The sequence below is a fragment of the Equus asinus genome, chromosome 1 (assembly GCF_041296235.1).
Source record: "Equus asinus isolate D_3611 breed Donkey chromosome 1, EquAss-T2T_v2, whole genome shotgun sequence".
NCBI lineage: Eukaryota > Metazoa > Chordata > Mammalia > Perissodactyla > Equidae > Equus > Equus asinus.
The window spans coordinates 95587005-95612544 of record NC_091790.1 but is presented as its reverse complement, the minus strand read 5'-3'; the positions used below and the strand labels follow the sequence as shown (position 1 = coordinate 95612544).

Here is a 25540-nt window from a genome sequence, read left to right as displayed (position 1 = left end):
GTGTGCAATTTATTCATTGTTATCTGGCGAGCAAAAGTAAGCAGCGCAGGTCTTACTGTTATTTTGGGGCAGGGGAGCTTCCAGCAGCCTCTGTAAGGCAAGCTGTGCCCCCAGAGCAGCAGCACTACGTCAGAAGAGCACATCGTCAGCCACTACTCAGACCCCTGGGCCCCCGCCCACCCAGCCTGCAGAGCTGTCCCGTCTGCTGAAGCGCCAGCATTACACGGGTGGGATGGGAGATGGGGGCACACAGCTGCAGGGAAAGAACCAAAGAAACTTGGGAAGATAACAGACAGTGGTTGGGGCAGGGAAGGCGCAGAGCCTTCACCCAGGTGAAGGCAGCCTGGCAGGTTTACTACAAGTTTAGAAAAAGAGAAATTTGAGGAGCTGAGAGAAAGTCCTGCACAGCTAGGAGATCAAAAAAAGGACTACTATTTCAGAACTTTCTCTGGGCCTGGGCAACGCAAAAAGTGAGAGCTGTCATCAAAATTGCACAGATGGGGCTGTTGCTTAGGGCTACATTTTTATTCACTTATAATAGTCAAGAATATGTATCTATAGATATAAAGTTCACCCACAAAATCCCAATTCATCTCCAAAATACATCTACTATGAATATGGTTTTTACTAAGAATCTTGAAACTATCCATAACACCTTATTTTCTGGATTGTCAGCTTACACACCATTAAAGTGAGATGACACAATTACAAACATACAGATAACTGTCAAGAGTTAGTCACAGTAATTATTGCGACTTCTTGAAAAAGCAGAGCGTATTTACTGGCACCACTTTGCCTCCCATGCTGCTGCTCTTTCAGAATTAAAAATCAGGCAAAAGTCCCTAGCTGAGACGACAGACAGAGGTTCAGCCTGCCCTATGGTTACGCCTGTTGGACAAGCAGGGCTTCTCAGTTCTGCTCACGTTAGACCAGGGATCGGCAGGAAAAGACATGTCAAAATCCCGCAGTCGGCACAACTGCCCTAAAACCAGGAAAACAAAAGCTTCTACTACTAAACACAAGCTCAGAAGGTCCAACACCAAAAAGAGTAAGTACCTGAAAGGGACAGTGCACACCTTACCCCACCCTCCCGTCGCTGGGGTCTCGGACTCAGAGGTTTCCAGGGCGGATGAGCAAGCGAGGCCCTGCAGCAGACCTCTCTTCAGGTCTGTCCTTTTGCTCCCAGACAGCTCAGTAAACATCTTCTAGAGTTTCTTGAAGCTACAGAAACAGCCAATCAAAACGATGGATTGCCTGGGAGTCTGCCTTCATCACTGGGGAAAGTGACTTCACACTGCCACTCAGGGGCCAGCGGTACCAGACACCCATCCCAGATTATTCTGCACCTTAAACAGGAGAAGGGCTAGGCCCTGGTGCCTTTGCGTTTTATTATAAGGGAAACACAGCCCTTTGACAATGGTCATAAAAAAATTTTTATATACATGTACATATAATCATAAACACATAAGTCTTTTGATCTAGCAATTACACTGCTCAGAGTCTATCTGTCTACCTATCACCTGTCTCACTGTCTATCTACCCATCTATACCTACCCACCTTCCCGCCCATTAAATGACCAAAGATCTATGTACAAGAATGTTCGTTTCAGCTCCGTTTACAATAAGAACTGCAAACAATGGAACTGTTCATGGAAAGGGGATTTGATGAAATAAATTATGGCTCCTCCGTGCAATGGAACACCGTGAAGCTCTTGGGGGAAATGAGATAATGCACACGAATTCTGAGATGACACAGACAAGACACTGCCCACTGCTCGCCTCTGGAGAATGAGCCAAGAGCTGGGAACAGAGGAGGAAAGGAATTGGACTTTCCATTGTATAACTTTTTGCACTGCTGAAGTTTCACTTTTTGCTTTTACTACGAGCATTTATTACTTCTATAATTTTTAAAAATTAGAGGATTTTTTTTTCCTTTTTGATTTCCTGGCTGGGCATAGATGATTTTGGTAATAAGTCATGGCCAACTTAGTCCCAACTCTTAACTCTGCTTTCAGTCTTGAGAGTTTGGCAACTGTCTTGCTTGACTGACGAACTGGCTTCTTTGGAGAGAGAGGGATGAGGGTGCCAGGAGGACAGGTCAACATGCCACCTGAGGGCAAAGATGAGCCTCGAATGCACTCACTTTAGTGAAGGACTTTTTCTCCCAGGGAGGGGACGGCTCTCAGATCAACTAGAATAAAGATTCAAAGGCCAATCCTGGATCTTGAGCATGGAGAGCTGCCATGGACACCGTTTTCACCCAGCCAGGCCAGTGGGGAGAGCAGAATGCTGCTCTAGATCCAGGGTCCACAGCTCCTTCACTTGTCCAGGCCACAAGTCAGCAACCTTGGGCATGTATGAATGGGTCGAAATAAAGCTCCACGAGTTAAAAAGATGCAGAATGGGTAAAGCCTAAGAAGAAATATGGCTACTAATGTAAAAGAGCCCATTTAGGCATGAAAAGCACAAGGTTCTCTCTCCCGGTACCAGGAGGAATCCCAAGAGCCTGAGAAAAGCAAACAAAAATTCACTGAAGACCTATCAGCTTCTAGACGGAAATCTTGGTTATAGAGATGTGACACAACCCAATCACAACCTTCTGTAGCCTGGAAAGCAGAGGAGTGCTAGAGAATTACACGCAGGATTTCCATGAGTAACGAAAAAAAAAGATTTGTTTGGCAGTAGTGATCAAACTTAATATGAAACATTAAACCTAACAGATAGTCTACAATTTTTAAAAATATTTTAAGGTTTGAATTAGACTGGCTGAAACTTGTCCAGATATTTCAGGTCCGCCTGCATTGGGGGGGGGCGGGGGGGGGGTGGGCGGGGAGGGTGGTCTTGGATCATTGTCATTCATTCAGCAGATTTTGCCAGGGCACGTTCTCTGTGCCAGGCACCCAGGTGCTGGGCTACAGCTCCTAGAATAAATCCCAATCTCACAACTTCACTAGAGTGGGGGAGACAAACAACAAGCAAAGAAGCACAATCTAGAGAGTCAGATGCTGGAAGGAGAAGAGAACAGCTCAGTGGGGGTTGGAAGGGGGTCCTCGCAGGTGGCCGGGGGACTTTAACTTTGACCCTGAAAGATGAAGTCATTGCACAAAGGAGACCAGAGGCTGACAGACCATTTTAAGGGTTGCTCTGGGGCTATGCGGGAACACACACTGTATAGGGGCAGAAGTTGGGAGACCTGCTGAATTACGGGATTTATGTAATAATGCAGAGAAGGAAGAAGGTCAGACCCAGGTCCCAGCAGCGCAGGCACGAGAGGTTGTCCAACTCAGGGCAGAGTTGCCAATGTGGTGTGGAAGTGACAGGAAGAGGGGTGAGGAAGGAATTCGGGATTTGGACTGGGCAGCTGGGGTCTGAGCTGACACTCACTGAGGGACTTGATGGAAGGAACAGGCTCTGAGGGAGGATCAGAAGCTGAGTTTGGACATGTTGAGTTTGAAATACCCTTTAGACCTTCACATGGAAAAGACAAGTCAGTGACTGAAAGCATGAGTCTGGGGCTTGGGGAAGGGGTTGAATGAGAATATAAACCTGGGGTTTTCAGCATATGGATGGGGTGGAGAGCTGAGAGTGGGTGTGACCACCAGGGAGCAACTGCAGAGAAGAGAATATGCAGAGCTTCTCTCAGCAGTGGAGAAGTTCCAGTATTGATGTGAAAGTATGAGTCACGAGCACACAGATGGCATCTAGTGTCAGGGGTCCAGATGAAGCCACTTACGGAGAGCGCATTGCTAGAAAGTGGAGGAGGCCAAGACAGAGCTGTGGAGTCCTGCAAATGCCAGTGGTCTGGGGGAGAGAGGGGATAAGAGGCAGAGAGATGAGGAGAGGAAAACGGGGCATGGAAGCTTGGAGAAGCAAGTAGTTCAGGAAGCAAGACTATGCCTAATGCTGCTGAGATATCACGAAGATGCCACCAAAAACTGACCACTGGCTTTGACCAGAGATATGTCACAAGTCTCCTTGATAAGATTCATTTCAGGCAATTAGTGGAACCAAAAGCCCAAGTAGGAAGTGCTGAGGGGAGACCAGGAAGTGAAAAGCAGAGACAGGGATTCAAACAGCTGGCCCGAGGAGTGGGGAGTTCTGCCAGAAAAGCAGCAGAGAAATGGAGCAGCAGCTGGAGAGAAATGCAGGCGGGGGAGGTTTCACTAGATGAGATATGTTAAGGTTTATTTGGACATTGATGTGAATGATCTAGGAACGAAGATGAAACTGATAATGGAAGAAAGAAAGGGGGTGACTGCAGGAGCAGTATCCTTGAGAAGGTAAAGGGGCTGGCCATGAAAGGAGGGGGTGGCCTTAGAAAGAAGCAGGGGCATGTCTGCTGAATGGCCAAGAAGGTAGGCAGGTGGGTTCAGACACAGGTGGGTGAAAGAAATAGGTGGAGAGATGAGCTGGTCCTCTTTGTTAACAGCCCCTCTCTAATAAATCCAAGGCCAGGTTACCAGGTGAGAAGTTAGAAGAGGGAATAAAAGGTGTGAAAAGTTGTTTTTTTCTTGGGAGTAGTGAGTGAATTGGGAGTGGAGAAAATCTCTGGAGGAAAAGAGATCAAGGGATAGAGAGAGGTGATTTACCTTTTTATTATTGATTCATAACAACTCTTTATTTAGGGATATTGCAAATGTATTACAAATATTCTTTCTCAGCTTGTCAACAGCTTAACATTTAATTTATGACACTGATAGATTTCACTATAAAGAAAATTAATCTTCCACTCTGTGATTTCATCTATTCACTTTAGTAGTTAAAACATCATTCCCCAGCTCAAGGATCAATTAATTATTCCACTGTATATTTTTCTACTTCTCTTAATGTATGATATTGTTATTAACAGCTTAATCCACCTAGAATTTACTTCGGGGTGTGTATATTATTTTGCCAAGGCTGCTATAACAAACTGCCACAAACCAGGTCACTTAAGCAACAGAAATTTATTGTCTTGCAGTTCTGGACACTGGAAGTCCAAGATCAAAGTGTCAGCAGGTTGGTTCCTTCCGAGGGCTGCGAAGAGTCTGTTCTATGCCTCTCTCGTAGTTTCTGGTAGTGTGCTGGCAATCTTCGGCATTTTCTCTGCCTTCATCTTCACATGCTGTTCCTGCTCTGTGTGTCCGTGCCCAGCTTTTCCCCTTCTATAAAGGACAGTAGCCATAGTAGATTACCCACCTATTCCAGCATGACCTCATCTTAACTACCGGCATCTGTAATACCTCTACTTCCAAAAAGTGCAATTCTGAGGTTCTGGGGGGTTTAGGATTTCAACATATGAATTGGGGGGGGGCAATTCAATCCATAACAGCATGCAATAAAGTATAAGATCCTAATTCAACTCTTCATTCAAATAGTTTATAACTGTCACAGCACAATGAATTCAATAATGATGCTATCTTCATAATATTCTAATCTTTGTGCTATTAGGGTCTCTCTCTGGGTAAATGTTTCAGAGCACAGAACTATCACTCCATTCTTAACCCAGAACCACAGGCTTTCATGACAGTAGCTTTATAGCATCAAAACCACCTTTTTGAAGACGGTCTGGTCACCACTAAAGACCACGGGCCCTCTCAGGCTGTCTTTCCTCTGACCACTTTATCTCAGGTATCTATGTGTTGTCTCTGCTTGGAAGGGCCCCCACCTATTTTGGAAGTTTTAGGCGGGAGTTTGGATTTCAAATTTTGGAAAATCTAGGTGAACATAATGTGCACTCCTAGGCGCAAATCAGGGTTCTGGCTGAATTGGTGGCTAATACAATATAAAACTAAATTAAAACAAACACTCCATCTATAAAAGTAAGTAGAACAGCATCTATAATAAAGAGAAGACATGAGCTTACCAGTGGCTAGTTCCACAGACACCCTATAAGAACCTGAGACCTGCCCCGCTGGGCAGCAAGTCACTACGTTCCCACCTGGGCCACGGTTACAGCAGGAGAGTGTCCAGTTCTTCTCGTCTCTGTGACACAAAAATAGTCCACCTACTGTAACAAGTTCAAGTTCTCTTTAGAAGCCCCCGCCCTGTTATCAGGGCAATTCCACATTACTCCAAAGTGGATGGATCGGAATAAGAGACAAGGGCCTTCAGGGAATGAGTCACAAACCCAGCTGCTCCACCTACAAGACCACCACCCCGGGGGCGAGAGAGAAAATCAGCCTCACCTGAGCTCCAGAGAAAACCACATTCACACATGTGCGTCTAGAGACCCTACAATCCCACAGCGGGAGGAGGTACATTCTGACACTTCTACTGCTTATTACCAAGCAAACCCACCTAAAATAACTGGAAATCATCATAGCATGACAGCATCAAAACTGACACCAAACAGTCCTTGTTCAGACTCTGCAGATTTGTCTATCAAAATGTTTTTTCTTACCCATCCCCTTCATTTTCTGTGCTTCATACTTTGGCTTCTTGAAGCAGACTCAGTTCATGACTCAGAATTATCAGTACTCAGAGTTCCTCTAGATTCTCAAAGGGCCCAGTATTCTTGGGATTCCTCCCTTCAATAGCACAATTTGAAGTTTCATAATTTCACACTTCTAAAGCTATTCACTAGTCATGCTCCTGGTATAGACTAGTCTTAATGGAATAAAGCTAAGATTTTTTTTCCCTCTCATGTAACTGCTTATGAAAGAGTGAAGCAATTGCTAAGCACATATCCTCCCTCAAATTCTGCCCCAGCAGCTCCTGAGAGCTCCTCCCAGGACTTCTCCACAGCGGCATCCTCTAGTCAATGGCAGCGGGCAGGAGCTGCCCTGGATGGGCCCCCCTCCTCTCTGGCCTTCCAGCATTGCCAGCCCTGAGCCCTGGACACCAGTGCGTGTTCCTGGAGGGAGGAGGTACAGGGAGAGGCGGCCAGAGCAGGAGGACAGAGCCCACACTGACCTCTGCAAAGGAAGCTCACCTCTGATCCTGCTCCAAGAGCAGTGTGTAAGGGCCAGGGGGACACTGAGGAACCGCCTACAGCCTCCAAATGCAAGTCCCCTTACAACCTGCTTGTTGCAGGAGCCCCTGGCCCCACCGCCTCCCATCAGCTGCAGCTGAGACAGCCAAGAAGCGGTGGAGACTTGGGAGAAATTTCAGATGTGATATTTTCATTTCATAGAAAAAGACACCCACTCCACACAGCTCTGGCCTGCACAGCTGCCCATGTTTCGGGCCACAGGCCCCTCAGTAGGAGGGCAACCCCGGGCTCTCTGAAGTCCATGGGCTCCTCCTCCCAGAAAACCCGGGACCATACAGCTGCCGACCAACCCGGGAAATGACTTAAGTTTAGTCCTACACACTTTACCACTTTTACAGAGCCCACTTATCAAAACCCCCACGTGAATGTGCTAAAAATCTACCCAAACAAATCACACAGATGAAAAAGGGGCCTCTAAACGTTAGGTTTAGAGAGGCAAAAATTTAATTACAACAAGATCTTCCTCCTGTGAGTTCTTGAACCATAAGTGGTACAGATTCTAATATAAACCCAGCCAACAGCATAATTATGGGGCTGGCACTGCCTTTGAGAAAATGTGGTATTTGTTTCTTCACATTTTATCTACTCGGGAACCTTTCATAGTTTGAGGCTCAAAGACTAAAGCCTCAGGAAGTTCTTTCCCTTGGATGAAGTTTATATGCATTGAAACTGAGCACCCAAGAGACAAATCCACTTAGCACATTATGTTATGCCAACATAATTATGGATGTTCCGTTTCTTTTGAAAAGGAAAAAAAAGAGAGGCAGCATGTTCTCAACTTCTCCTCCAAGAAGTGTGGGAATGCGTGGAGGAGTGCATCTTCCTGGGATGGCAGCTGGGGGGAGGGTGCGCCTTTGCCAGCAGCACCAGATCAAGAGTGTGCCCTGTTGCATATAACCAGAAACCGGTCAGTTGATGGCAACAAATGTACTTCTGCCATCAGGTGGCTGCTGTGAACCCTCAGAGTCTCTGGCCAAGGGTCGGCTGGACTAGGGTACGCGTGCAGTTCTTCCCCAGAGTTGTGGGTTAAGAGGTGCGTTTCTGGGAATTACGGAGAATTAACATGGCAGGCTCATGTCACATGTTCTCTAGGATGTTTCTCTACTTGGAGAAAAGCACACTGAAAGATCTGTGCATGTAAGAGGCACATTTTGGGTTTAAAACAGGGTTTTTCTCTTTTCAGCATTTTATATCGAGATAATTTCAGGCTTACAGAAAATCTGTAAAAAATGGTCCGATTTTCCATAGGTTCCCCAAATATTAACTGTTACCCATTTGCTTTATCATATTCTCATTCTCTTTCCTATTTGTCTACGACAGTGAGCTGCACACAGCTGGCCCCTTGACCCCAAGATAGCTCAGTGTATATTTCCTAAAAACAACAACATTCTTACATAACCACAGCACAAGGATTGAAATCAGGAAATTATGTTGACACACTACCATTGGCTGATTTATAGACCTCGTTCAAATTTAGCCAACGTCCAATTATTGTTCTTTTTAGAAAAGGCAAAACAAATTTTGAGGTGTTCAGGATCCAGTCCAGGACCACAAGCTTCAGTTGTCACGTCTCTTCAGTCTCTGTCATCCGCACAGCTCCTCAGGTTTGGTGGTTGTTGTTGCTGTGGCGTGGTTTTGTTTTCTGGGGTCTTCTAAGACCTCAACACCTTTGACAAGTCCCAGCCATTTTGAGGAATGTCTCTCAACCCTGGTTCATGTCTTTGGCACCACAGAAGAGATGCTATGCCTTTCTCAGGGTGTCCCATCGGGAGGCATAGGGAGATGGTCTGGCCCCTTCCTGGTGACGTCAGCTAGGACCACTTGGTTAAGGTGGCACCTGCCAGGTTTCTCCACCTACATAAGTTACCATCTTCCCCTTACTCTTCAAGGGGGCTCCTGTCTCCTTGTGGCATGCCCCCTTCATGCTTTCAGCACTTCCCGGGCAGCTCTGCCTCCTTTTAGTGGAGAATGGAATTTAGAAACCGTGTTCTGAGCACTAGTTTGAATATATTTTTAAAGAAGGAAAAACAGAATCACAAGCTGTCATAGGGACCACAAAAACTATGGGAGAGCAATAAATCACTAAATGCAGTCAATTTTGCTCAAACTCACCCAGTTCTCTTCCAGTTCAACTCTGCTGAGTCCACATCTTAACTGGCCCCCCGCCACCTCCCGTCCAGCCCATCCTTCCCACTGCAAACCAGAAGGAAGCTGCTCAAAACATATACGCGAGTAAGGCCATGAGATGGACAGAGGACAGCGGTGACTTTATTTCCTTGCTCTGATCTGGGGGAAGTCAGATCTGTGCAGGGGCACAAGGTGGGCAGCACTAAGTGTATGTCCTTGTGCCTGCAGGTGTGGGATGTGGAGAAGTGGTCTCGAGGCCCTACTAGCTGTTGTCACTCAGATGCTCTCTCCTGGGTGATCCTCCCAGACTGGAGAACATGTTGGGGAGGCTGGGCTGCAGAGCTGAAAAAGACGGAGTGCAGAAGACATGCACTCCGATCGGGGCCGTGCCTGGAAAGCCTGAGCAGGGGCAGAGTTGTGAGGTCAGGGTGGGTAACACTTGACCCACTCTCCACGCCTTATTCTTCACCCTCCTCAGGGTACACCACAGAGATGGCTGAGCTCTACGTGGGGGGACCTGACATCCAAATGGAATCAGAGTCTTTTCCTGCTCCATTCTGTGGCCACTGCAAAGCAACGCAAGCTTAACTTGTTACGCCATCACCATACACCCAGAAACAGCCGGAGAACAGCCAGAAGACGTGCTAAGGCTGATGCACAGTTTTGAAAACCCAAGAGGCTGCATGTTCAACCCCACTAAGACAGGAGAGGAACAAATGAGTCCTCTGTGTCACCATCACAAACCCTGCAAATAGCACCTGACCCTCGGGCATGGAGAGCCACCCCAGCTGCGGAGAGGAGCTTTCCAAAGCCACCCTGTGCTGCCATGGGGCCTCTGAGCCATTCTCTCACCAGGGAGAACATGGTGTGGGGCCGGGCTCAGATGCCTGGAAACTCACTCCACCCTGAACGTGGTAATCAAAATAAACAGGCCCTGACAAACCGACATAGCAACATGTCCACATCCAGAGCTATAAAATTCTCACGACCTCTGACTAGGAATCTGGCTTCTGGGATCTACCCAAGGGAAAGAACTAAAAATGTGACAAAAACTATATCACAGTTGCTCAAGGAAGCGTTATCTACAGCACAGACAACTGGAAAACCATGCAAATATCCAGCCAGCACAGTATCCAAGTGTGGCCCAAATAAATACTCATCCATATTGTTATCTGCTAGTAAGAGTAGTCTTCATGAAGACCACGTAAGAAACACAGAAAGCATCTGTGGAATATTAAACAAATGAAAACATATATAAAATTCCATCTACTTTCACTGAAACCAGATAAAATACAGAGAGATGAGAACTGACAAAACCACGGGCAAATGGACATAGTTGGCTTTGTCTGTTAACATTGCTAAAACATCGTTTGTGCGAGGTTCAATGGTCAGAGTCCAAGGTGGGCATCCCAAAATTCCAAGGCTCACTAAAAAAAAACGTGTTGCTGCTTCCTCGAGTATTGGTGCTGTCCCCACCACTGAGGGCAGGACTGTCACTTCCTCCTTTCCCCTCCTGGGCTCTGTGGGGAGCCGGGGCGGCAAGAAAAGAGACACTTTTCACGAACAGCAGCAAAAGAAGGTGGTTCATGTGACACTTCCATCTCTTTCCGTTCAGGGTTTTCCTGATCTAAACGCACCTGAAGGCTCCAGCATTCTATACATGGGATGAGAGACTGCTGCTTTGATTTAAGAGAATCTCTGTTGTGGGATTACAATGGGGAGACTGTTTTGGGGTCAGGGAAAAAATAAATCATGTTAGTCAACAGCTTTTGGTTCTCTACTGGGGACCAAAAATAAATTTACCAGCACAGGGTGTGCACTTAGAACCTTTCTGAAGGGGGTCAACGTCTGTGTCCCTTTCCTAGAAATGCTGAGACTCGGCTTCAGAGCAGCGAGCAGAGTGGATGCGGGGGAGGATGTTTACTGGATTCTCTCTTCCGGAGGCACTCCACATGCCCTCACTTGGTTTCCTCCAGTGACTTTCTTTCTTTTTTTTTTTTACATTTTTACTACTCAAATTTCTTTGCCTTTATGCTGGTTAAGAGACTGAGGTGAGAGCCCAAGAAAAGAAGAATAGAAATGATATGGAGGGAAAAAGAAGGTCAGACCCCAGACTCCTGCCCTGCTGGACAGGAAGGTGTGCAACGGGGCTGCAGTGCTGGGGAGGCCCAGCTGTGAGCGGGTGCAGAGACCGGCCAACAGGAAACAGCCGGCTCAGGCAACATGTTTTTAAGATTATGGTTAGCGTCCTCCACGACAGTGAAAACACCTGGACCTAGCGCTCGAGAAGGGTGGCAGCAAAGTTTGCCACAGCATGGAATCCCATCAACCAAGAGCCAAAGGTCTGACAGACATTTCTCAACCTTGTAATTTCATAAAACACCTTATCTTAAACTGCATGGAAATGACACATTTAGACTGCAGAATGGAACGAGAGTCCCCCATGACTCTACGCTGTTCTCAGGCATAACCAAAGCACAGAAGTTCACGTTCCATAGAGGTGACAGCTTCTTCGCCATTGGAGGAATTGTGGTTTGAAACAGCAACACAAACAAAAACGAGGGGGGCGTTTAATCACGTGCAATTACGACAGAAGCTGACACATACTGTAACTGGGGGAGAAGTGCACCTTCCAGTTAATTACCTTTTCCTAATGAAATTGCAAGTCACAGCAACAGCAAGAATTAGCAGACTAGTTTGCCAAGGAAAAGTATTTCCTGTTCTAGCAAACCAGGCAGCCCTCTCTGAAGCCATCTGCAACACAGGTAACTGACAGCTGTTTGCACGGCCCTGGCCTTGGAGTCCACAGCGAGACCCAAGCATATACGTTTGCACACAGGCAAGACACACAGATTTTGGGCAAAAGTAGGGTGATTCTTCCTATGAAAGATGTAGGTAATTTAAGTGCTCACTTTTCCAATGCTCCCGACAGCTACAGATATCAAGAGATACTCAATGCTGTAATAAAAGATCAGTTTGGGGCCTCCTAAATTTAAAGAATTTACATTTAAAAAGCTATTTATAGTCCAGAGAAACACTAGCGGTTGGGATTTCTCATGAGATTCTTGAGATAATTCCCCATCTCATATTTAGCTAAACAAGTGGCCTGCTCCTGTCAGGGCCACCCAGTTCCACCGAGTCCCTTATTCAGATGCAAACACAGCAGCAGGAAGACACAGCCACGTCAGTGCTTTGGAATTATTCCTAGGCTGAGAGCTTCAAAGGGCTCCGAGCCCCCTTGGTTTTAGCAATATTCTCAGAGAAGTCTGAAAAGGGATGGTGGTTATCATTTTAAAAGTTACGTTGGACAGGGGCCGGCCCGGTGGCGCAGCGGTTAAGTTCGCACGTTCCGCTTCTCGGCGGCCCGGGGTTCGCTGGTTCGGATCCCGGGTGCGGACATGGCACTGCTTGGCAGCCATGCTGTGGTAGGCGTCCCACGTATAAACTAGAGGAAGATGGGCACGGATGTTAGCTCAGAGCCAGGCTTCCTCAGCAAAAAGAGGAGGACTGGCAGTAGTTAGCTGAGGGCTAATCTTCCTCCAAAAAAAAAAAAAAAAAAAAAAAAAAAAAAAAAAGTTACGTTGGACAGTTCAGCACCCTTTCCCAAAGCAGGTTCTGTGGGAAGTATGTAGGCGCTATGTAGAAAGCGGTTCTGGGGTCAGAACCTCTGGGAAGCTCTAGGCTAACTCCAGTCACAGAGGTTTTCTTCCCTGTAGGATTGTTCAAATTCTCCAAAACTCAGTATGAAATGTGAATTTCCAAGAAGGTGACAGGAGATGCAAATGGCCCCAAACTTCCTGGACCTGTATGTTTTTTCTCACAACAATTCAGGTAACTGGGAATCCAGAAAGCACAGGGCAAGAAACACAGCTGCAGAACGTTCCTGTCAACTCAGCAATGTGCAAGGAAGCCAGTAAAGCTGGCCGCTGCTCAGTTACTAACAGCTTGGATGCAGGGGCCCAGCCACGCCGTCCCCGGAAAGGAATACCACCCAGCAACTGTGTTATTCGGACCTAGGCTGATGGGCAAGGATGCAGCCGTGGCAGCCATGGAAACTTGCGTACATGGGACTGCTCACAGGCTCCTCTGGGTTGCTGTTCCTGTACAAATGTCCAAGGCTGAGCTAACCTCTGTGCAATAACGTGTTTGTCAACACGTCTCTCCCTACTACACCATGATTCCCCGAGGGCTTCCTGCCTCAGAGCCTGCCCATGCAGCACCTCCCAGGACCAACGTGACAAAGTCGAGTAGAGCATTCCAGGTCACAAGACTTTCTGTGGTGGCAGCACACAACAGCAGAAAGAATGGGCAGCAACGGGATCTACCTTGTTTGTGGGATTTCCTTGCTTGGCTTGGTTGAGTTCACACGTCCCCTCATAAAAAATAAAGTCTTCAGTAAATGTTCATTTTGGTTTATTGAGACGTTATTTCTGTTGGTTCAGAGCACTGCTGCGGCATATCTGGAAGACGATGGACTTGAAGCTCAGGTGCCGAGTCTAAACCCCACTTTTCGGATGTGACGTGTCACACCTGCTCCATGAGAACATTAGTAACACCTGCCTTCTGGAAAGGAGGAACCTGAGGGTTTTAGAGAAGCACAGGGAGGAGCTGGGACTGTGGGTGCAGTGCCAAGGGCTCACCCCACACCTGCCCAGCAGCAGAAAAGAAGAGGCAGAGCTACTTGGCACGGAGTCCAGACATGGCCAAGCAACATCAAAAATTCGTCTTTGTTGGGGGCCGACCCAGTGGCACAGCAGTTAAATTCGCGTGTTCTGCTTCGGCAGCTCAGGGTTTGCCGGTTTGGATCCTGGGTGCACTGCTCAGCAAGCCACACTGTGGCAGGCATCCCACATATAAAGTAGAGGAAGATGGGCACGGATATTAGCTCAGGGCCAGTCTTCCTCAGCAAAAAGAGGAGGATTGGTAGCAGATGTTAGCTCAGGGCTAATCTTCCTAAAAAAAAAAAAATCGGTCTTTGTTGAACGAACTTCGTCACAGAGATGGTAACTAAACATTCCGTTTGCACAGTACTGTAATTTTAAAAACCAACAAAGATGGCTTATATTCCTCCTCTAGAAAATGTTGCAGAGAAGCTACATGACTGATGGGCTGTTAGTGGCCAAAGAAAAAAGGCAGGAATTAAGAATGACGCCCCCCCAGCCTCCAAATTCCAGAAGAGGAGGGACAAAGAGGAGAGGGCAGGGCCGCAGTGGGAAGACAGTGGGTTAGCCTGGATTATGGAGAGGACAGCAGACAGAAATCTGAGCTGGCGCTGCAGAGAGGCATCCTGGCAGAGAGCTGCCTGTGGGGCCACTTGTACATGGACGGTAGCCAGGCGGCGGATGTGTCCTCAGGGTATGGAAGGCAGCGTGGGGCACAGAGAGATACTGCTGCACAGAGGGCTGGGTGAAGTGGGTGACAAGGGTGACAGAGGAGGCCCCTGGAGGGGCCACAGCAGCAGTGCTTATAGGTGGGCTGAGTCCTGCCCAGGGCTGATGGACTCCAGTTCCATTGGGAGGTGGAGCCCTGGGGGGTGGTGAGGAAGCGGCAGCTGTCCCTTCACCACTCAAGAGAAAGGAGGCAGTGAGAGGAAGAAAAGAAAGAGATGCCCGTGTGAGGGATGATGAGGAAAGAGGACTTTATCCTCTAAAGCGCTGGGCATGTGCTAATCTGCATCTAGGCAGGCCCTTGCATTGGTAAAGCCATGAGTGACCCTGAGGGAACATCAGCGTCTTCTCTGTCCTGCTGGGAGCACTGCTCTCCCGGCTCCTGTCCTGACAAGGCCCAACTGCCTGAGTGTCCACAACATAGGCAGGGCAGACACAGTTCACCCAGCTCAGTGCCCTTCGGGGTCGCCCAGCACGTGGGTTAAGCTGCAATGAGGCTCAGGTTCTAATGTGTTCGATGCCTGAAGGCACCACAAAAGGTGATGTGGGTACATTTTGAAGGAGCTGAGAATAAGAGGGCTTGTGAAGGTGTGCAATAAGGCCTTCCAGGTGGAGATTGACGAGAAGACGTCACTGCGGCTCCAGGATGGATGCCTGAGGATGCCCCGGGCCACACAGGGTGAAGCAGAAGATGGCATCATCTCCACACAGGCACATGCTGTGAGACGAACGGCACTTGGCGACCAGGGCTAGTTTTTCTTGCCAAAGATGGTCTAATGTTGAGGGATATTTATCAAATCGTAGTCAAAGTCTCATCAGATCCAATCTTGATCTTTAGTAAATGTATGTGCAAAACCCTATACAAGGGTTTTTAATTTTTAATTAGTTTTTAATTAATTTAATTGCCTATACAAGGCAATTAATCCAGTTCCAGAAAAATCAATATTTAAAAGTAAGCAAAGGGAGAAGAGATGATTGGAAGTACGACAACATTTATGCCCCAAATAATGAAGTTAAAATATGTGATTAATTGTGTTTGAATAACAAATGGAAAAACTTGCTGTAACAAGTCATTATGCAGCTACATGAAAATCTTTATGGACTGAAAGACAGCCCAGCCTGACAAAGCTGTCCTGAAGTATTCACGGGGCCTGTAAAGCTTATCTTCAATTCATAAATAAACATTTTTCTATTAGTATCACTGTCCTTTTCTTTAACCAGCACTTCTCTATCACTTTCCTGCTCCCCTGGCCTCCTCTCTCTCTCCCTCCCTCCCTCACCACCCCCCCAGCATCTCTGCACATCTGCTTTCCCAGTCAGCTTTCTCTGTTTATTCATGGTTTCTGCTTTTTCCAAGAGTGCATCTGTTCTTGCCATCATGTACCATGACCCAACTCACTAGGTCCTGCTGGGTCAGTGCACACCGCACACTACACTCTTTCTACCACTTAACATTTCTGGGCCCCTGGCTCACCAACCAACCAGTATATGGAACCATTGTTTCAGGGTGAGTGCACAAGTCTGGCCTAACCAGCCACAGTTGTGGAGATGGATGCAAGTTCCATGATACGGAAGGAGGTTGCCCTCGGCTGCAGCCTCCTTGCCTCTAGACTTCTCATTATGTAAAAGTGAATTTCCTTACAACTGAAGCCAATGGGCCTTTTGTCTCTTGCAGCCAAAGGCATCCTGATAGAGCCTATGACTCACAAAGCCCAACTACCCTGGGAGATACCCACAAACCTGAAATCTTGGCAACTGGCAGTGCTGTTTCAATGGTGGCAGAGTTGCAAAGTCTGGCCCGCCCTGTCACTTCCCATCACTTCCCTGTCGGTCACTGGGGGCCCTTCTGATGGCCATAGTGCCAGCCCTTCTCCATCTGAGACTGAGTCCCTGGCTGTCCCAGGCACAGTTCAGCACCCCCGGGCTGGTACCCTGGAAGACGAGGGGCAGCTACCCATTGGAGAATCGGGCCTCTTTCTTAGGGAGGCCCATCTCTCTGAGGGCTGTTACTGATGAAGTGGGAGCCAAGAAAGGTTCCTGCTTAAATGGAATAAGAGCTGCCCAACCCCTCTGACCTCCACAGAATGAAGGGCTATCCAGAAGCGTGTACTGAGCTCCTCGCACTTATATAAAGGCAGCTTTTTTAGCAGCAAATGCATCTGTGCTGCATTTGGGAGAGGTTCTTCAGCCCATGCAGGAGGCCCCACAGGGTCAGGGTGTCTCCTCAAAGCCCAGTGAGGTACAACATCAAGGCACTGTGCAGGGTGGGCAACATGTGGGCTCCAACTCATCCAGACCAAGCTCCCTTCCTGCCTCGGCCTCTGGACAAAGCACTGCAGCTGCTGGTCCTCGGTTTCCCCATATGGAAACAGTTTCTTCCCTGCAGTGTGTAGAACCGCTGTAAAAATTACATGCGTAGTAACCACCATGAGATAGATACTAAAAAAAAGAGAAATACCAGGATCTTCCTGATGCAATTCCTTAAGACTTGCATGTGACCACAGGTCCAGTATTACCTGATTCACTTGCAGCCTTTTCTTTGTCCATCCTAGAGAATAGAGAAGTTATTCCTTATGCTTTCTGGTGAACCTCCTAGAGACAAATGTGTTAGACCCTCCAAGGATTCTAATCCAGCCATTACCACTCACAGGTTGCCTCCATCATCTACATTCACTCCTCATTAAATTTTCAGTTGTCCATTTACATAAACTCCTTCTTTGAAAGGCTACTCTGCTTCTGCTCTGAGAGTGAGGATGAAAGAGAAGACGGCCATCTGTCCTCGGGAGTAATGGGGGAGCCACATCCACCAGAGCCCCACAGGGGTGGCTGGGATGCCGGCAGGGACGTCTTGGGCAGCCCACTCTCCAAACCTGCATGGTCTCTGGTCAGCCCCTGGACCCGGGAGATCAGGAGACACCCTTGCCCACAAATGTTGCTGAGGAGTAGCCCTGTGAGCCCCCAACAACCTTCACCCATTCTCCACCATCTTCTTTACCTCTCCCAACATCTGGTGTCTCCACTTGGGATGAGCTCCACATGTTGAGGGTCCTTCTCAGAAGGACAGCAGTGTCTGAGACAGAACAGAACAAAGCAGCTGACTCCTAGAGAATCCACTTCTGTTAGAGCAGAGTGGTCAAATGTGCTTTTCTGGAAAGGTCGCCTCGAACTTTGGACTCAAGCAGGATTTTCATTGACATGGTCCTTCTCTTTCCATGAGCACCAGACAGCCACTGCCCACCCTTTCTGTGACACCTTCCCAGCTGCGTGTGCAGAGCGTCATTTTTAAACCCTGTTTAATGTAATATCTTCTAGATTTGGACTGTCATTCTAGCTTGCTGAATGCTTTTTGGGTATCAGTTCCTGTAATTCATCACTGAGTGCCCACTACACCAAGGTGCCGGGAGACTAAGAAAACACATGACATGGCTCGCCATGCACGGGCCCACCGGAGACCGGCTGATGTGCATGCAGTACGACACCTGTCAGGTTCAGCCTGTGTGGTAGTTTTAGAAAACTGAAACATGTGCAGTATTGGGAGAGTTCAGTTTTTAAAAGCATGAGTCGTGATTTCTCTTGAATCATCCAAAGATTTGGCAACACTGGGCCCAGGTTCCTGTGGCCAGGTGCAGCTGGGCTGGGCGGACGCTGGCCCACCCCTCCCATAGCGGGTGCCTGGGCACTGACACCAGGCCTTCCCGGGCAGTGATGCTTCCTGCCCACTTCTGAGGCACCTGAGCTGAGTCTCGGCTAAAATGGGAGTTGGCAAGGCTGAGTGCACTAGCCCTAGCAGTACCTTTGGGAAGAGCCTGAATAGGTTAGATGCCCCCAAACACGTGCAGCTTCCCAATTGGAGCAGCACTGCTCTTACCTGGGACCTCACGAGGAAAGCAGTGCATGCACCAATCTGCTCTCTCCTACGATGTGAAAGGGGTGCAACAGAGGGAGACAGTGGCTAGGGGTTGAAGCCACGACAGGCAGGGCTGACTTATCTGCCAGGGTTCCCTGAAGAGAGGGTAGGGGACAGGTGTTACCTGAGACAGTGGCCAGGCCCAAAGCTCTCCCCAGGCTCCCCTCCAGCCCCTGTACCCCTCCCCCATGCCCACGTGCTGCACATTCAGGCCAGCTCCAGGCACACTGGATGGTCACATCCTCAATTATGAAGGCCTGGCCAGAAAGACGAGGGGCCTGGCCCAGGCCACAACTCCATCAGGCCAAGAGAACAATGAGCCACTCTCTGGTTCTCGAACTCTGGCTGAAGCTCCAGGGGACACCCCTGGGGCTGCTGCAGGTCAGAGGGAAGGTACTGCACCCCTCTCTTGTAGCCTTGTCACTGGCACTGGGCCAGGCACACAGTAGGTGCTCAGAGTTGCTATCAGATAAATGCATGTCATGCCAAACTCCAGGGAGGCACACAAGAGTCATGAGTCTATAGGTCTGGCACAGACTCAGCAAGACAGGAAGAAGGACCAAGGTCCCTCAGGGCCACTTAGGGCCCAGAGCAAAGGGAACCTTGCCACAGAAGCCCGATGGCATTGACTAGACTGTAGGCGGCGACTGAGGCATGGAGCTCAGTCTCATGGCTCAGAAATCTTTGCTATAGCAATCATCCTTGTCCACGTGACAGGCTGTCTTTACAAATGAGTCCCAAAGCAGTGAAAAATGCCTTGTTGATTTTTACCACAAAAATTCACTTTCTTGATACTAATTTAATTTCTCTACCCTCTAGGGGAAAGAATGCTATCAGTCAGAAAGAAGTTCTCAGGCATCTGCATTTCTGGTTAATAAGTGATTAAACAACTTAAATCATTAGACAAATTAAATGTTGTTAAATAAATGAGGGCATGCTGTTCCTCACAGAAGCTGTACCTTCAGATAAGACCCACTAATCTGTTTTTAATAACCCAGGAAGAGGCTGCAGTCGCTAGCAGACATGACTTAAAATTGTATTGTCAACTGTGTCTAGACTCGTACGCGCAAAGCGATGTTTCCTCTGTTGTGAACTGTGCACATGTTGTTATTTTGCTGCACCCTTCATGAATGAACAGGCCTGTGTGCACACTCTTACTTTACTGAGAAGCCATGCAGTACAACCTAAGCAAAAATGCAAATTGATTGGCTCTGGTTTAAAATAGAGCAAACAAACCAAATGTTGTTGTTTTAAAATTCATATAATAAAATAAGCAGAAAACCCAAGGTGGCTGAGTCTAAGACAGATGACCTTAAAACTCTCACAAGATTATTGACCACCCACAACTGCAGGAGGACTCATGCAGGAGATGCAGACATCACTGTCACTGGGATTCGCAGGTGTGCTGAGATCATAGGCTCTGGACACATGTGACGCTTTCAGTGACTTCCCATAAGGGTCGCATCCACCAAGCCACTGACTCAACAGTGTGTTGGGCAACTTTCCTCTGCGGTTTAAGGTGCCCCTTGCTGGAGAACCAGGAGGCTTATATGAAACTCAGCTACTTGCCATAGTAGCCGGCCCGGCCACCACAGCCTGTACCACAGGCTGGGTGGCTCAGACAGCAGACGTTTACTTCTCATGGTTCTGGAAGCTGGCAGTCTGAGACCAGGGAGCCAGCAGGATCGGGTTCTGGCGAGGACACTTCCTGGCTCCTCCACCACCGCCTTCTCACTGTGCCCTCATGTAGAGAGCAGCTCTGCTCTGCTAGCTCTCGGAAGGGCACTAGTTCCACCATGGGGGCCCACCCTATGACCTCATCTAAAGCTAGCCACCTCCTCAAGGTCACACTCCTCACACCATCACAGCAGGGTTAGGGCTGCAACATGGTAATTCTCAGGGCACACCAACATGCAGCCCATATCATTGTCCCCACCACACAGGTGCAGGCAAGGAAGTGGCCCCAGGGAGGCCACAAACCTGGGGTGAGGTTGGTGTGGGGGAACTGCCAGAGCCAGCTCAGTGGTGTCTGTATCTTCTGGATTCGTCATGTGGAGGACATGGAGTGGCTTCTGAAGATTTCCTGATCCTTCTAGAAAGAATAATGACTTCTTTTGCTTTGTCACTGTTACCTCTTTAATGACCAATTACTCCATCTGCCTTCATCTGAGATGGCTTGTTCCTCTCTGTCACTGTCACATTAAGGTCCTTGTGAGCAGGGCCCATGCTCTAGCCAATGTTCAGCTTCAGGGTCTGGCAGAGGGCCTGGCACAGAGTAGGCTCCAAGGTGACAGGAGGGAGGGCTGCCAGAGTGGTGGGGCTGAGGGCTCTCCTCCTATGACAGCCCCTTGCCCAATTCTCCCTCTCCCCCTCCAGTTAATCAAGTCCGGGGGCCACCAGCCCTTGCAAGGTGCCCAGCCTGCAGCCTGCAGGTCTACACAAGAGCTGTGTCAGGGCTGGGGCAGAACTAGACTCCTCTGTGAACCCCCTGGCCCTCAGCTGTCTGTCCCAGGCTCCATGCTGTGGTGGTGCAGGTCGGCTTTGGGTCCCACCTGCAGTCACAGGGGCTATCCCTGGCAGGTGATGTCATCCACAGGATTGGCAGTGCCAAGGTGAGCAGGATGGCCTGTGGGGCTGCACCGAGCCCATGTCCCGGCAGTTGCCCTCTGAGAGGGGTCTACGGACACCACACCTGACCACTCCTGCCCCACTGAACAGCCACCAAGGCGTTACTGAAAAAGGAAACCCACAGAGAGGTGGCAGAGAGTCTCCTAACTTGTCTGACAGGGGATTTTAGAACACTTTAGCCAGAGTGCCTCGGGCAAGAACCATTTCTCCTTTAACATGGCTATTCAGATCTCTCTTCACTTCTTCCACCTCTTGTGACTAGTGATCGAAAGAGGTTTCTTATGGCCTCACTGTCCCCAGTGTCCTTCTAAACAGGCATTACACTATCTTCTTTTCCCTCGTTGACCCCGTTCTTCGCAGTGGATGAGATGGTGTTATGTGGGCCTCATACATGGAGCGCCCTTCATCTATTTTTATACGTCAGAACTCTTGATGCTAATCCAGTTGTCTCCTCGGACTTGATATGAAAGGAGAAACAACACCAGATTTCTCTTTCCCTCAGGCAAGTAGCAAAGAAAGGACCCAAACTCCTTTGCCTGTTAGCAGCAGCTCCCATCATGGTCCGAGACTGCGAGACGGGGAAGCCTCTTGAGGCTGCCTGGCGACCCCCACCAGCAGCGCCAACGAAACATGCTTTTCACAAGATCAAAAGTCAGAACCTAGTGCCAACAGAGAAACGTCCCTGTAAGCTAGTTACACACAACCAACACCAACTGTCTACAAGTGGTGCCAAGTGTGAAGCATCCGTCCTGTGCCTGCTGGTCCCCATGGGCTGCAGGAATCTGAGCGACAGAAACGCAACACCAATGCAATGTTCTCATGGGGAACTAATCGGATCCCAAGAAAAACAGCAGGCAAAATTCCTGGGTTTCCTGATTTTGCTTACAGAGGTGGAGAGCCCATGGGGGTGGAGGCCCATCTTTGTGCCAACCGCGGCGAGAGCCAGATAATATTTTCATGGTCTTATTTTAGGATGGGTAACGTTGTAAACAACCTCAGTGACCAATCCACAGACAGCTTGTCTAGACCTTTATTTGTAGCAGAAGGTCACCAGGGAGGCAGACATCCCAGATGTACTTCAGGCATGTGACAAAGTGCCTCAGCCCAGCCAGTGCTGGCTCCCAGACAGGGACACTTACCTCACCTTCTAAGTGTTGATGGTAGGACAACGCAGCCTGCTCTGGAGGCCTGAGGTCAGCATGGGAGAAGTACCTGGGAGCTGGTGAGCGGTAAGTTGGAAGAAATGTGTCCCTGCTAAGAGTGCAGACCCTGTGTAGTGTGGGACGATGGACGTACAGAGAAAGGGTTTGGTGGCATATCATGCTTTGAGGACAGCGAAGGCGGGAAAGTGCAGAGAGTGTAGGAGAAGAGAGTGATTCTAGCAGAAAAGGCAAAGAAACTTCTGAAATATACTTGTTTAAAAACAAGGAACGTCAAGGTCCCAGGAGCCACTTAGTTTAGTGGCTAAAATCGGAGGCTCCAGATCCTATATCAAATCCCCCTCCAGCTCTACCACTCAGACTGGGTCACTCCCAGGTCTACCACTCACACTGGGTCACTCCCGGCTCCACTGCTCACACTGGGTCACTCCCAGCTCTACTGCTCACACTGGGTCACACCAGGCTCTACCACTCACACTAGGTCACACCAGGCTCCACTGCTCACACTGGGTCACTCCCAGCTCTACCACTCACACTGGGTCACAGCAGGCTCTACAACTCACACTGGGTCACACCAGGCTCCACCACTCACACTTGGTCACACCAGGCTCCACCACTCACACTGGGTCACACCCAGTGCCATCACTCACACTGGGTCTCAGTTTCCCAACTGTAGAACAGAGATAACATTCATACCTAATTCAGGTTTGTTCTGAGGAATAAATGAACATATAAATAAACAAATAAATAAACATATAAACCAGTGAGACCACGCCTGGCACTCTGAGATCACTCAGTGAATGCTGGAGGTTGCTGTCATCCTGTTATTATCATTATACTCTTCTCACCATGCCCCACACCACAGCAGCACTGGTCTCCCTCCTGGGCCTGCAACCCACCCTGACCCAGGCCCTCCCAACCAGGAGGGATGCAGCAGCCAGCCCATTTCTCTGACAAGTTGATTACCGGTGATTTGACCATGGGCAAGTCACTGAAACTCTCTGTACCTCAGTTTCCTCCTTTGGGGACAGTGGCTGTATAACATACACCTCATGGTCCCACTTCAAGGTAGAAACTACTAGCTTGAACAGGTGACTGTCCCCTTCTAGGTCAAGTGAAAATTCTTCCACCTTGAGCACATCACACTCAAAGTCAGGAATGTAACAGGGAAACTCTTCAACTATGCTGGACTGAAGGTCAGGTGCCTGAGAAAGCCCAGCGTTTAACACCTCTGTTATACAGAATTATTGGGTAATGACGATGATACAGTGATAAACTTTTGTCAGAGAACTAAAACTCATCTTTAAGCATTAAGTTATTATTTTTTCCCCCATTTTTATGAGACTCTTTCTTAAACACAGGTACATCCCTGACTTAATAAATGAAATTTGGGGCCAGTAAATTAAAAAGCTTCACAAAACAAGTACAGTAGCAAGAGGAAAAGAACTAAGAGAAAAGATCCCACAATTTCCCTCCCTTCTCCCCAATGCAATGAGCCAGCTCAATGGTGCCCACCCCACAGCCAAGCAGCCTGGCTTTCAAACCAGGGGAACGCTCACCTGCTTTGCAGTGGCCTGGCTCGGAGGTAAGGAGCCCGGCGTGAGCACAGGGGGGCTCCCTGGGCCGCAGAGCTCGGGGAAGGGGTTGGGGATGGCCGGCAGAGACGAGGTTCTAAACTGCTGGTCCTCCTCCTGTAAGCGCCTGGGAGAGAAGAGACAACCAATCGCTCATTAAAAGCTGTCACCCCCCAACACGATCCATCAATCCCACTGCTAAGATGTACCCAAAAGAACTGGAAGAGGGACTCAAATAGATACCTGTACACCTCTATCGTGTTCACAGAAGGACTATTCATAATAGTCAAAAGGCAGAAGCAACCCAGGATCCATCAATGCATGGATAGACAAAATGTGGTCTATCCATACAGAGGATATTACTCAGCCTTAACAAGGAAGGGAATTTGACACATGCTACAAAAGGGATGAACCTTGAGGACATTATGCTGAGTAAAATAAGCCAGTCACAAAAAGACAGATACTGTATGATTCCATTTCTATGAGGTCCCTAGAGTCCTCAAACTCAGAGATAGAAAGTAGAACAGAGGATGCCAGGGGTGGGAGGAGAGAGGAACAAGGAGTTATTGTTTGACGGGTATAGAGTTTTAGTTTTGCAAGATGAAAGTTCTGGAGACTGCTTGTACAACAATGTGAATATCCATAACACTATGGCAACTATACATTCAAAAATGGTTGAGATGGTAAACTTGATGTTATGTGTACTTTACTACAACTAAATTTTTATTTAAAAGTGCCAGTCTCAGACTCAAAGAGTACAGATCCCCTCACTCATTAAACAGTGGGGGGCGAGAAGCCAGTGGGTGTGCTCACATCGGAAATGATGCTCAGCGCATGACGTGTACTTATTAGCATTTTCTCCAAATACCTTCTCAGTTCAATGAATACCTGATGGGGAAGAGGTTTGTAAGAGCATTTTCACGAGAACAACTATTTTTCAATGACCTTAAAATGAACACTTCTTCAACCACATGAAAATACTAGAAGAGGCTTCGTGTGCCCTCATTTGAATTCTGGAATGAACGCTAATTTACACAAAAGGTTGTTGATCCTGAATTAATTGAAAATCAATACTTCAGGTAGCCATCCTCCCTGGAGCACAAAGCCTGTGCTCAGGTCACCTCATACATGCCCTGCTGCACCCCGCTCATGCCACGGGGAGCCACTTCTGCATCTGCACCACATTGTTCTCTGGCATTTCTCCAGGGCTGCCTCCTCCCAAGAATGCAAACCTCACTTGACAGACAATTAAGCAAACACACACAGGATGGCGAATCAGATGCAATTATGAAAAGAGCAGAAAAATCAAGTTCAAAGTCAAAGCAAAAACAGTGCAAAGTGCACTAAGTTTCCTTTCCCCAGGGTCCTGCTGGCAGCTTCCTGTATACATGTTAAGGGCTTTCCTGAGAGCGGAGCCCCCTCCGTCCATCCCAGGGCGATGCTGCCCACCTGCAGGAGAGAAGCAAGCCCCAAGCTGAGCTGCAGTTTGGTCCCTGACTTTGCTCAGCATCCCAGTCCTGCTCCTTGTTACACACACCTCATAAACTCCTCATGTAGGCTGTGTCTTCAAATAATTTTTTAGCTAATTTTACAATTTGACTACATTAAAGATCCATTAGCTTTCTTGGGGGGTTTGCCACTAGAGAAACGGATGCTGTGACCTTTTACTTGTTCTCTTTTTACCAACTTAGCCTGATTCTGAGAGGCTGGTCCAGCCATTACAGGTGGACCAGGAAGTGATGCACTGATTGACATACTCCCATGGCATGAAGGAGCTCAGCACT

At 48.3% G+C, this 25540-nt stretch overlaps 1 protein-coding gene and 1 long non-coding RNA gene across 5 annotated transcripts in view; both read right to left on the bottom strand.

The window, feature by feature from the left end:
* Nucleotides 1-25540, bottom strand: part of GRB10 (growth factor receptor bound protein 10) — a 203865-nt gene that overhangs the window by 55759 nt on the left and 122566 nt on the right. For all 4 annotated transcript variants that reach the window (XM_070497694.1, XM_070497794.1, XM_014828260.3 and 1 more), the window contains one exon: nucleotides 23742-23883. In XM_070497694.1, the coding sequence (XP_070353795.1) occupies nucleotides 23742-23883 (142 nt within the window). The remainder of the gene's footprint in view (nucleotides 1-23741; nucleotides 23884-25540) is intronic.
* On the bottom strand, nucleotides 4572-12405 carry LOC139042096 (uncharacterized). The gene is made up of 2 exons (XR_011498339.1): nucleotides 5846-12405; nucleotides 4572-5144 (listed from the first exon to the last, which is right to left on the bottom strand). It is a non-coding gene; the product is annotated as an uncharacterized lncRNA (long non-coding RNA).